The 13,615-nt window shown below is 45.8% G+C and overlaps 1 protein-coding gene across 29 annotated transcripts in view; it reads right to left on the reverse strand.

Moving 5' to 3' along the window:
• Positions 1-1,860: 1,860 nt before the first annotated feature.
• The window catches only part of CEP63 (centrosomal protein 63), a 47,767-nt gene continuing 36,012 nt past the window's right edge, over positions 1,861-13,615 (reverse strand). For 14 of the 29 annotated variants that reach the window (XM_070072793.1, XM_051818610.2, XM_070072792.1 and 11 more), the window contains 5 exons: positions 11,939-12,136; positions 10,108-10,194; positions 6,010-6,215; positions 4,674-4,953; positions 1,861-2,238 (listed from right to left, as the gene is read on the reverse strand). In XM_070072793.1, coding sequence (XP_069928894.1) covers positions 2,080-2,238; positions 4,674-4,953; positions 6,010-6,215; positions 10,108-10,194; positions 11,939-12,136 — 930 coding nt within the window. In that variant the 3' untranslated portion in view covers positions 1,861-2,079. Of the gene's footprint in view, positions 2,239-4,673; positions 4,954-6,009; positions 6,216-7,361; positions 7,486-10,107; positions 10,195-11,938; positions 12,137-13,615 lie in introns of those variants that run through there. The other 15 variants (XM_070072799.1, XM_070072798.1, XM_070072802.1 and 12 more) reach the window with 6 other exon arrangements.

Consider the following 13,615-nt stretch of genomic DNA (forward strand, 5'->3'; position numbering starts at 1 on the left):
TTCTGATTCAGCTCTCTGCTATGGCCTGGGAAAGCAGTAGAAGATGGCCCAAGTCCTTGGGCCCCTGCACCCTCATGGGAGACCTGGAGGAGGCTCCTGGCTCCAGATTGACACAGCTCCAGCCATGGCAGCCATCTGGGAAGTGAACCAGTGGTTGGAAGACTTCTCTCTCTCTCTGCCTCTCCTTCTCTCTCTGTGTAACTCTTCCAAGTAAATAAAAAAAAAAAAAAAAAAAAAAAAAAAAAAAAAAAAAACACAGGGGCCCTATGACGTGAAGTTAGAAGAGGAAAAGCCAGCAACGGAGAATGACATGGAGTAGACAGTACGGTGGAGGGGAAACCAGGAGCCAAGAGAGGAGGAGAGTGGGGTCAGCTGTGCCAAATGATGCTCGGAGACTAGTCAGGCCACTGGGGAGCTGGACAGCTACAGGCAGCCTCGTGGTGGGGAGGACGGCGGGGTTCAGGAGGGTTAGGGAGCGAAGAACTGCACGCAGTCACTGCAGACAACTCCTTCCAGAAACGCCTGCATGAAGGGGAGCAAACACAGGACTTCAACAAGTTCATGGGGAAATGCAGTCAAAGGTGAGTTCACTGGGGTACAAAAAGTTTTGAAATCCATGCTTTTCAGAACAGCCATTTTCCATGAATGTTTTCATATAGAAGCAAACAGGACTGAGGGGTTGGGCTGGCACTGTGGCATAGGTTAAGGCGCCGCCTACAGTGCTGGCATCCCATCTGCCCACTGGTTGCTGCACCTCCGATCCAGCTCCCTGCTGATGTGGCTGGGAAAGAAGCAGAGGATGGCCTGGATCCTTGGTTTCCTGCACCCACCTGGGAGACCTGGAAGCTCCTGGCTCCTGCCTTTGGCCTGGCCTGGCCCCGGCCATTACAGCCATTTGGAAGTGAACCACAGGATGGAAGATCGAACTCTCTTTCCTTTTCAAATAAATCTTAAAAACAGATGGAGGGTTTGCTTGAAAGGAAGGAGAACTAACAGGATGCTTATATCCTGACGGAAAGACCCATGGGAGAGGGGAGAGCTGCAGCAGCAATGCTGTTGGGAAGACAAACCCACCACCCTCCAGCTTCTCACCTCTGGCACAGGCCAATTCCTTTGCTCCATTATCTCCCATGATTCTCAGACAGCGGCACCCTCCAGGGCCCTGGGCCCAGCATCCTGCTCTTGTCTCTCTACACGTCCTCCCTGGTATCTTACCAACCCCACTGTTTCAAACGCCCTCCCAGATCGCTGTCCCGTCGACCTCTCCTCAGCAGTGCTCAGGCTGCAGATTCTCACCGAGAGCTCCGCGGGCATCAGCACTAAGCCAGCCCTTCCCTCCCTGCCTCTCTTCTACCCGAGTTTTGAACCAGACAGGGCTCCACAACCAGCCCAAGGGGCCAGCAAGCGGCAAAGCCAATATATGAACACAGGTCGGCCTGGCTCTTAAACACAAGCTCCACTACACTTCCCTTAAAGGAAGTTCCTGTAGTTACTTCTTTTTAAAACACATCACATTATGGGCACCGGGTTCTAGTTCCGGCAGCCCCTTTTCCAGTCCAGCTCTCTGCTGTGGCCAGGGAGGGCAGTGGAGGATGGCCCAAGTGTTTGGGCTCCTGCACCCGCAGGGGAGACCAGGAGAAGCACCTGGCTCCTGGCTTTGGATCAGCGCAGTGCTGGCTGTAGCGGCCATTTGGGGAGTGAACCAACGGAAGGAAGACCTTTCTGCCTCTCTCTGTATAACTCTACCTAATAAGAAAAAAAAAAAAACACATCACAGAAATCTTTATTAGTACAAGCTATCCACACTGAAGTCGGCAAGAGAAAGTATCGCTTTGTGATAATAAATATTCGTATAAGAAAAAAGTCTGCAAAGTGGTTTATTTTCACAAGTTATTGCTGGAAGACGTCCTCCAAACAAACCAGTGCACTGTAAATGTCTGAGGCAGTTTTCTCGACTTCATCGCCCCCGCTTTAGTACGTGTTATCTGTAAAAATTATGTTTGTTTTAAAGAGCTGCTAGTCGAGATGACGAACTCTCGGGTGTTGTTTATGCGTGCTCGTTTCTGACTTTCTCGGAGGCTACACTCGGGTTGTGAACTGCCTCACTGTCTTTTCACTCTCTCTTTTTAGTTCTTCAATGTGCGCATCCAGTCGCTCTAGAATATGATGAGACCGCAGCTCCTCCTCTTCCAAAAACCGGGTAGCTATCGAACCAAGGGGGGACACAGGCAGAGAAGACTACAAGACAAGCAAATTTTGATGTGTATAAGTACAGTATTACATCTCCACGACACATAATTCATGATACTTCCTAACTAGCAATATCAAAAGGGGATTATTTTTCCTCTAAAGAAATCTTTGTTTTCAATGACGACAACGTCAGTAAAACAAAAAATCCATAGAGATCTTCCCCTTCCTGCCCCAAGGTGTGTCACTACTAAGTCTCATCTAAGTACGAGTAGAAGGTACTAATCCTTGGTCTGAGACTGTCAGCTTAGACTAGTACAGGGGAGCATCTCTGATTCCAAAGCCCAGCATTTGAAATGCTCTGAAACTCTGAGCACCAGTCTGATGCCACAAGTGGGAACTGACACAGCTGACCTCACGTGATGTCACAGTTAAAACACAGGTGCACTAAAAAACACTTTGTAAGATTACCTTCAAATTACATAAAGTGTGTATGAATTCTATCAACATAGGTCCCAACTCCAAGATAGCTCATGTACGTATGTAAAAATATTCCAAAACTTAAAAAAAAAAGTGCAAAACACTCTGGTCCCCAGCATTCTGGATAAGGATACTCAATCTGTATATCCTCCTACACCCCAGAAGAGAATATGTCTATGATGTAAAACTCATTTTAAATATGAATGCTATTTTCATTTTAAAGCACAGAAAAACTACCAATAATAAATCAGATGCCAGTTAAAATCAGTTATTTTTTTCTCTTCCAAAATTCCAGTCCACAGTCCCGTCTGAAATATTTGGGGCCACTGGAGTTCCAGAGGTCAGATTTTCTAAAGGTAATACAGGACATACACCGTATGCACTGCTCCTCGTCCACAGCAGGTGTGCTCTGAGGTGTCCTTGGACACTGAGTTGCAACGGACACAATCGTGCCCTCAGAGGAAATACACACACACACATACACAGAGTTTACAATGCTAAATCATAAACACAACTCGCCCTAGTCTGCGTTCTTTATTTTACAAAAGAGAAATAAGGTCCGAAGCACTAAGCGGCTCTCCCACTAACCAGGCTGGAGCTGGCGTTCAGGCGCCCGCCCGCCCACCCGGACCTGAGCTGCAGGTGCTACACCGTGCCAGCCCTGCCAGCACCGCCTTGCTGGACCTCAGCTGGCGACTCAGGTCTTTGGCCGCCCTGTGCATGTCCATAGGGGACTGCAGAAGTGCCACTGAGAGCCATGTGGTGATTACAATTAAAGTGCAAGGATTAGGCTGATTCATAGACGTAGAATCTACATGAGGGCCAACTGTACTCCCCTCGTGGAGCCCAAGGTGACACCCCACAACCAGCAGAGCAAAGCCGTGTGGACACACAAACGGGTAGGTCTACACACACAAGAGTGCCTCAGAAAGTCTGTGGGAAAGTGAAAGCAAGACTTTATTTTGCTGTGGAAAATTGTGAAATCCACGCAAAATTTTCTCACAAAACACATTTTCCATGCACTTCTTGAAGATGCCCTGTATGCATGATTTCAATTTTTAATTTTTTCAAAATTCCAAAATAATCTCATCGTTTAATTCTACTTTTGCACAAACTTTTTGAAGTACCCTTATCATATCAGCTCGAGTCAAGGAGGTTTTGGTGCCAAAAAAGTTTTGCTGTCAAACTCAGGAAAGAAGTTAGTTTTCAGGGCTTTTCTTGGATTTCAGTATTATATTGAACTGAATGGGGGCTTAATTTCAAAACTAAAAGACCACCTTTACTTGGGCCTGTTGCCCGTTAAAAAGCCAAAATACCAAACTTTTACCGAGGCCGGACCACAGCTGATGACAGGAAATGAGCGGCCCGAGGCAAGTGCTTCAGGGAGAAGGCAGGCGCGGCAGAGTCTGCAGCCCGTCCTCTGCAGCCCGTCCTCTGCAGCCCGTCCTCTGCAGCCCGCCCTCTGCAGCCCGTCCTCTGCAGCCCGCCCTCTGCAGCCCGTCCTCTGCAGCCCGCCCTCTGCAGCCCGTCCTCTGCAGCCCGTCCTCTGCAGCCCGTCGGCACCTCCAGCACCAGGTCATGCAGTGGGCCCCGCCAGGCCCTGCACTCGTGGGACGCACCCCTCCTCCACCCCCACCCCCAGCCAGCCGTGTGCCCTGGACTACCTTCCTAGAACCAAGCCTTCTAGCACAAAATTGACCTTCTCTGAAGAAGGAAGGGCACTTCCAATTGGGACTAAAGACAAATGAATCCCTATAATTTCCGTCTGTATCTTAGACTGGTATGTATTTTTGAAGTCTTGGCCGAATGCGTCTTCACAAGCAAAGCCATCAAGACAGCATGGAGACACCTGAGAATGGCAAGATGCACTTAAGGGAGAGAGCCAGAGAGGGAAACAAAGAAAAACCAAACCAGAAAACCACACTGGCTTCAATAAATAAACCAACAGAGAAAGGAAATGGATCTAAGTAAACTAAAAAACTAGTCAGACTGGAAAGTTTCCATACCGAAGACAGAAACTCTTCTTGGTCATTCATACTCTCAGATACACTGTCAGAAAAGTTGGCTTCATTCATATCTAGCGTGGAAGGCAAAGAGTGAGTCTGACACAGAAAGTAAGAAGGCAAAGAGACGGTGGAGCTGCAAGGGCTGATCGGAGAAGTCAGGGGGCTGAGGACCCTGGCCAGGGGCTCAGGACTGTCCGCCGGCTGTCCTCGGGGGGGATGCAGACCTGCTTTGTAGTGCTCAGCCTTTGCCTCACCAGGCCTGCGCTGGCTGTGGGTTGGCCTGGAGAGCGGATTAGAAAACAAGACAAATAAAATACAACATGAGCACCCACTCCGCCAGAGGTTCTGGACATCTAACCCCCACTGCGAGCCCCTGCGGGCCCCTGCCCTCACACAGTCCACGCTTCCAGAGAAATCCAGTGCGGCTTGTGCTGCGACAAGGGAAGTGCTGTGCACACAGGCAGGGACCCAACCTCACCAGGCAGTGGAGGTGAGGGTTGCAGAAGAGGTAAGGCGGGGCTGAGGGTGGCAGCAAAGCCTTCTGGTAGACAAACATGTGAGTTACACAGTATAAGCTATAATCGGGCAGCTTTTCATTGCATGCTTACTTTTTAGGGCAACAGCCTATAACAAAGTGACCACAAGTCCAGAGGAAGCTTTAATTCTACTCCTTCTGGGGGCAAGTGGGCTTGAGGAGCTGGAAGGCAGCACGAGGAGACTCGGGAACACAGCCGCTGTGTACACCCACAGCCAGAGTGCACAAAACTAAGGCTTTCATGAAGTGCTCTGCCACCTCCCCCTGGCTCTTTTTAACCTGATTGTGGCTTTCCTTGTGCACACGGTCCTGCAGAATTCAAGTCCTTTCATGTCTCCAAGTCAGACATTATTCTCAAATAATTTATTAATAAAAATTATTAATAATAAAAATTATTCTCAAATAAATATTCTCAAATAAAAAAGATGAGAATTATAGTGCAACAGGACACATTCGAAATCATCCTTAAGGGTGGGCATTTAGCCCAGAGGTTAAGACACGGGTTTGACAAGCACGACCCATGCTGGAGTGCCTGGGTTCAGGTCCCAGCTATGCTCCTGATTCCAGCTTGTCGCCAGTGCCTACTCCAAGAGGTAGCAGGAGACGGTTTAAGTTCTTGGGTAACCCTGTTAACATGGGAGACCTGGACTGAATTCCTGGCTCCTAGCTTCAGCCTCACCCAGTCCCCACTGGGTGGAGTGAACCTGTGAATGGGAGATGTCTCTATCTCTGTTTCTCTTTCAAACAAAAAGCAAATTTAATCAATCAATAAATACATAAATAACTCTCAACAAATTTTACTTGAACTCCGTTTCCTTGAACTCAGTTGTTCTGCTCTGTGTTGGTTTGAAAGTTCTGTCAATTTTTTTTTTGCACATCTGAGTAGAAATCTCCAGCTGAGATTTGGTATCCAACAAATCTTTCTGTAGTTGCTGATTTTCGGACACTAATTTATTTAATGCATCAATATAATTCTCCTGAAGATCTGCTAGTGAGATCTCTTTTGCCTGATAAAAAAGAATACTAGAGTCACTTAATTTGTACAAGAATACATGTGATCTGTGATATTGCTGGTGGAAAAACTTTTTTTTATAGTTCCAACTAATCTATGGCTTTACTTTAGCAAAACTGAAGATTTTTTTTTTTTTAGTCCTCTTGAAACCAAGAGAAAAATGGTTCCATTTCTTGGTGTAACTGGACTAGGAGGCTGGAAGCACAGTGAGCTTCCTTATGTGCCAAAGCACACCCAAGGTGCAGGAGGAGGAGGAGGCTGGGAGCAGGGAGGCTGTGGGTGAGAGCAGAAACAGAAGACAGGAGCCAGCAGCCTGGTCCTTCTGACCAGCCCAGGATACCCAGCAAGAAAACCCAGACACCTACTTCAAATAAAAAGATTGTCTTAATAAACCACTTTTTATATTTTTAAATTTGAAAAGCAGAGAGACAAAGAGAGAGAGAGAGAGATCTGAATAAAGTTTCTGACAAGGAATTCTGGCTGAGAGGATTAAATAAATACTCCTTGTTGTTAAATGCTTTTACATAACTTTGGCATCTGTTCTTACATGTACATTTGGATAAAGCAGAACTCAAGTACAAGGGCACTTTAAAAATTTCATGGAAAATGGTATAAAGAAGTAAGTTTGTAGGGTGACGTTTGGCCTGGTGGTTGGGATGCCCATGTCTCATATCAGGAGGCCTGGGTTTGATGCCTGGCTCCCTGGCTTCTGATTCCAGCTTCCTGCTGGCAGAGCCTCCAGGACGTGGTGGCTGGGTTCCTGCTGCCCACACTGGAAACTTGGAATGAGCTCCCAGGCTCCCAGCTTCAGCCCCTCTCTGCCACTGCAGGAATGTTGGGGGTGGGGGGAGCTGGGGTATGTGGACTGGTTGATGGGAGCTCTCTCATTCCCTGGGTGTGTGTGTGTGTGTGTGTGTGTGTGTGTATCTCTGCTTTTCAAATCAGTAGATTTTCTAAAGATAAGTTTATTTCAGTGCAAAAAATTTTGAAATCCATGCAGTTTTCTTGTAATGCCTATTTTCCATGAACTTTTTGAAGGTCCTCTGTATATGGCAGGACTTACTGCCCTGGTCTGCTCTTAATTCTGTGACCATAAATTATATTGTTCTTCAATTCTAGGTAGTTCCTGGTAAAACAGTACCTGAAAAAATGGTAGACTGGGCCATTTTTTTCTAATGACAAAATGTTTTAGCTAGCATTCTGCAAAATTATGGTGATCTTTGGAGTTTAATGTGCTGTTTAGCTTGCTCCTTTCTGCAAAAAATCTAAGAAGAGTAAGATGGTCAAGAGGGGCCTGGAAAACAGCTTGCCCAACAAGAATATAAACTCTAAAATACACCTGTTAACACCCTGTTTACTAGCAAAGTTAATGAACCAGAGACTTTTCAAACAAGCCGGCACCAAGGCGGGGTCTCAGAGAAGGGCAAACTGCCACCCATGGTTAAAAAACGGCCAATAATTTACAGGAGCTGTGGCTTTCATTATGAAGAGCATTAGAGAACTAATTCAAATAGATACTTCAACCCAACATTCATTTGTAAAAGTAATTCTCCCTCCCAAGGTGGTAAAAGGCAAAAGAGCACTTTCTAATAATAAATCTTATTAACATGTATAACACATTCACCCTGTGCATGACCTCAAAACCAGAGTGTGTTTAAATGGCTTACAGGCTTCTCAGCAGCCAGAGTCTGAGGCATGACACCATTTAAAACACACTTTTAAAACAGACAGTGCCTGCCTCTGCCAGGTACCTTTTAAAGGTGTCTCCAAGTTGTTCTTTTATTAACAGCCCTTACAGACTGATGAACGTGAAAGGTAAAAACTGGGTAGCAAGGCCATGTCAGATGGAGGTCTTCAGGGGAAATTCAGCTGAGCGGAAATCTCTGCTCACAGCCTGGCTTACGTTCCCCTGAGGGTCCCCAACTCTCTTACATAAGATTCCCTCGGGAACATACTGACAAACCCTAAGCCTGTGGAGGATTCTGGAGAGTAAGTCAGGTTAGTTCTTGGATTTCTCCACTACTAACTTATTAGTGGCTTTATCAGGACATAGAAAATCATCCATCCATCCATCAATCCATCACCCATCTTTGCCCTTACAAAATGTCTAGCTGTTGTCTCCTCCTGTTTTTTCCACCCTTGTGGGATGGAATTTTAAAAAGTAAAAATTCCTCTTATTACAGTTTTAGAGGGATTTGGAAAAGCAGCACAATAAAATGAGTATTTTTATCTGCTGTCTTAAAGAATAGAATCATATTTTATAGAATGAATCCCAAATCAGCCAATAAACACTTGGATATTGCAAACACTTCAATAAGCTACACATTCACTCCTACAGACTGCAAACTGATAAGGGCACTCTGCGAGGAACGCAGCAGTGACCAGTCTGCCCGTACTGCTAAGCTGTCCTCCACAAGGGCTGGGTCAACTCACTTTCTCCTACAGTGGAGGAGAGAGCCTGTTGCCCCACCTCCTTGCTAACACAGGCTGGTATTTATCATCATCATCAGGGAGGCTGAACAGCTTTCCTTGTTCACCAGGTATTTCCATCTTCTACGAATAACCAATGTCCTTTGCCCATTTTTCTAGTGGATTCTCTCTTTCTTATTGTCTTTCTAGGGAACCCTATACTCACATATTAATATCTTATATTAACTTTCTGTCAGTTTATAGATTGTTTTTTCCCTATTATGTCTTTTTGTATGGGATCTTCTGCTGTCCAGAAATTTTACATGTTTATGCTTTAAAATCTTTATGGCTTGAAATTAAAGGACCTTACCCTTATAAAAAATTATACAGGGGCTGCTGCTGTGACGTAGTGGGCTAAGCCTCAACCTGCAGTGCCAGTTCAAGTCCTGGCTGCTCCACTTCTGATCCAGCTCTCTGCTATGGCCTGGGAAAGCAGTAGAAGATGCCCTAAGTGCTTGGGCCCCAGCACCCGAGTAGGAGACCCGGAAGAAGCTCCCGGTTCCTGGCATTGGAGCTGCTCAGCTCCAGCCGTTGCAGCCATCTGGGGAGTGAACCAACGGATGGAAGCCCTTTTTCTCTACCTCTCTGTGTCTGTAATGCTATCTTTCAAATTAAAAAAAAAAAATTATACAAATAATCTTCCATTTTTCCAGCTGAAATAAAGTACTCTTGTAGCCTTGTGGAATTTCTTCCCTCTAGCCACAATCTGACTATGAAATTAGGATTAATTGGGAGCAAACAGGGAGCACTGTGTCCCTATTTACCCTTTTGGAGACATACACTCTGAAGTACAAAAAAAAGGAATTTCTATAATCTTCAGAAATTTGACCCAAACCATGTGGGGAAATGGGTCTGAGCAGATGAGTCACTTTGCAAATTCTAAGAATCCTGTAAGGGATTTAAAAAGCATCGCACTGCTCAGCACTCCCGTGGCTGCTCCTGTCCGCCCACTGCCCAGACATCCGCATGCTCCTCGCTAGACCACAGCGCTTCTCACCGAGAACCCTGGCCTGTCTACCCTCCTAAACGCCGCAAGCAGGAAGATCCAAGTGAACTCTGTCTTGTAGAAACATAACTAAAACTAAACTATTCCAAAGATGACCTGCTTTAGAGAAGATATCATAATTACAACTGTAACAATCGGCATTTCTCACTCACGTGCTAAGCCCTAATTCTCTCTACCTATGTCCTCTCTTCCCAGAACACAGACTATGCGGTAGATGCTTCCTGCTCCTGGAGAGCACAGCCATATTGTGCTAACCTCCTTTACTGTTCTGACTTCGTTTTATTTGAGAAACAGTCTTCAAAAGGATCACTCTACCCGTTTAATCTTAATTCTCTCTTCATTACATCATTATTTACAATGTGATGTTTTTAAAGGCTTACAGAGTAGAAAATGTAAGATTCTATTCATGTACCTCATGTAAGCCCAATTCCAATTTCATTACTGTTTCAGAAAGACGACGATTTTCTAACTTGAGTGACTCCAGCTGACTCAAAATCTCCTGAAAAGGGAAAAAGAGGACAACAATTTTTTTACATGCAACAAATAAAAAAAATGCAACTTACAAAATTTTTCCATGTTATTTTCATTAGGCTAACTTAAAGTCTGCATTTGTACTTAGATATATAAATACGTCCTAAAAATATACTTTACTTTAAAGGTGAATTAAAAGGCATGTAATTCAAACAAAGCAGCAGAGCTTCAGCGTTCTGGCAAGTCCCCCCCACCCCCCACGCTGGCCTCACATTTAGCTCCGCCCACAACACCAGGTGGAACTGCTCTTTCAGAAAATGGTGACCGAGCTCCGTCTTCATTCTCTCTAACCTTCCGGCCTGACCACTCCTGCCTTCCTTCAGCTTCCTTCCCCCTTGGCAAAAAGTATCCGCTTTCTTTCCTCACTGCTACTTCTTTTCAACTCCACTCCAACATCTTCTTCAACAAAAATGAGAAGTATCCTAAATTTAGTCCAAGTCGCTGCTCTTCACAGTCAATGCTTTCTCATCATAATCTCCGAGTCTCTCAGGCGATTTCAAATGCCAGCTTCATGCAAGGATTCCCACAACTAAATGCCAGCCCTAATTTAAACTTGAACTCCACGTCTTCTGTGGAACTGACCACTAGATATTTCCATACAAAAATTCCACCCTTTATCTTAAACCACATGTGTCAAACCAATGTCCTCTCCACAGTTTCCTATTGCGTGTACTGTCAAATTCAACACCTTCAGGCCGGCGCCGCGGCTCACTAGGCTAATCCTCTGCCTTGCGGCGCCAGCACACCAGATTCTAGTCCTGGTCAGGGTGCCGGATTCTGTCCCGGTTGCCTCTCTTCCAGGCCAGCTCTCTGCTGTGGCCCGGGAGTGCAGTGGAGGAAGGCCCAAGTCCTTGGGCCCTGCACCCCATGGGAGACCAGGAAAAGCACCTGGCTCCTGCCATCGGATCAGCGCGGTGCACCAGCCGCGACAGCCATTGGAGGGTGAACCAACGGCAAAGGAAGACCTTTCTCTCTGTCTCTCTCTCTCACTGTCCACTCTGCCTGTCAAAAAAAAAAAAAAAAAAAAAAAAAAATTCATCACCCTCCCCCAAACCTGCTATCTGTTCTCTACATTAAGGAGCATCACTTTCCACTCAGCCACCCGAGCTGAGTGACATCTTTGCTTAGCCCTGTCTACTTACCCTCCCTGGCCAACCAAATGCAAAGCCCAGTTAATTTCACCAGCCGACTATCTCCAGAACTCATGGGTTTCCTTCACTCCCCTTGTGCACCACTCAGGCCACCATTTTACTGCTAGACCAGCATCTGCGTGGTCCCTTTGCCTCCTTGCAAATTTTCCATTGGACAGCCTTGGAGTCCTTTGACTCCTGCTCTTAACCGCCCTCCTGGAGCTCCGGATCCCACTGGCTCTCCCCCCACGGCTGACACAGCCCTCAGGTGCTAGTCCCTGCCTTCCACTCCCCCCACTTGTAGGCCAGCATCACTGCCAGCAAGCATGTCCTGCTCTCCCTTGCAGACCTCTGCGTGTATCCCTGCCCTCTCCCCTTCACCCGGCTCATGCGATGCAACCTCGACACCGTTTCTGCCAGTCCCTCACTCGTCCCTGTCTGCCCCACCTCCCCACCACACTGCACTAGACTGCTTGTTAACCAGCACATCCGCATCTAAGAACAAGCTACTGAGTTAATATTATGCAAATTTTATCTTTAATAAATTCAATCTTCAAATAAAAATTTTTGTTCCAGTGTCACCTTATGCTCTATTGCTTTTTCTTCTGCTTTTTGCATCTCTGCTTTCAGCTGCTTTTCCATGTCTGAGGAGGAACACTTAGCAGAAGCAATGGTGATATCTCGTTGATGTAACTCCCTTGTTAGCTGGGAGATTTCCATCTTCATTCCTTCTAAAGCAGAACTGTAACTTTGTTCAGTCTGTAAAATCTGTTCTTTCAACTACAAAGCATAAAAGGAAGCACCACAAGTTAAGAGAAAGCATTTACATACAAAAACGTGCTAATAATTAATACAATAAGGTGATGTTTACCTTACTTCAAGAAATGAAATTTTTCCTAGATAAAATCTGCAGAAAATCAGCAGTTTACCAAGCTGCACGTCTGTGGTGAAAATCAAATGGTTACACACACTACCATTTATGAGTTCTCAACACAGATGAGAGGGGTTACTTGAACACTAAGGACCAGTATCTACGTCCTTGTACACTTTATTTAGAGAACAGCACCTGTGTGTGACTTTCATTCCTTGCTTAACTGCAAATGCAGAAATACTGTGTGTTCGGTTTCCTGTTCCATGGAATACTATACAAATATAAGGATACAAAGAAGAGGCTAGGTGTGATCTCAAAGAATGAAAACAGGGGCTGGCATTTTAGCGTAGTGGGTAAAGCCACCATCTACAAAACTGGCATCCCGTATAGATGGTCCCAGCTGCTTCATTTCCTATCTAGCTCCCTGCTAATGGCCTGGGAAAGCAGCAGATAACAGTCCAAGAGCTTGGGCCCCTGCACCCAAGTGGGAGACTGGGAGGAAACTCCAGGCTCCTGGAGCCCAACAGTCTGGCCCATTCCTGTGGGGAGTAAACAATCAGGGTGGAAGATCTCTCTCTCTCTGTAACTCTGCCTTTCAAATACATAAAATTAACCTCTTAAAAAAAGAATGAAAACATATATATGTACCTGTCAACAAACAGGAGACCAGAGCCCATTAATGAAGAGACAAACAGGTCTGCATATCTCAATACCCGATGAGGACATTAACCACATCACTGCACAGAACATACATAATCATACCCGACTTCAGCCAATAAGAAAGTGTTACATGATAGTTCACCTAACATCTTTCTGAAAGCAACAAAATGTTTAGCTTTTAGAAAAGTTTTCATCAAAACGTTTAAAACAGAATTTTAGAGCTGAAAGGGGGCAGACATCTATTATCTTGAACGTATTCACATCATATCCCCAGGGATGCCAAAGAAAGAAGGCTCTTCCCCTGCACCTTCCGGGTGCTCTTCTACTCCTGAATGTCACGTGGCAGGGACCCCACTTTTCCATCACTGAAAACAATCCCTGTAATCTCTCGGCCTACAGCTCAGTCCTTCATCACATACTACTGTGCACTCCCAAACACACAAATTTTTACCTTTTTTTTTTTTAAATCTGACAGAGTTAGACAGTGAGAGAGAGAGAGACAGAGACAAAGGTCTTCGTTCTGTTGGTTCACCCCCCAAATGGCTGCCACGGCCGGAGCTGTGCGGATCCAAAGCCAGGAGCCAGGTACTTCTTCCCAGTCTCCCATGCAGGTGCAGGAGCCCAAGCACTTGGGGCCATCTTCTACTGCTTTCCCAGGCCACAGCAGAGAGCTGGATTGGAAGAGGAGTAGCTGGGACTAGAACCGGCATCCATAAGGCGGAGGATTA

The sequence above is a fragment of the Oryctolagus cuniculus genome, chromosome 4, assembly GCF_964237555.1.
Source record: "Oryctolagus cuniculus chromosome 4, mOryCun1.1, whole genome shotgun sequence".
NCBI lineage: Eukaryota > Metazoa > Chordata > Mammalia > Lagomorpha > Leporidae > Oryctolagus > Oryctolagus cuniculus.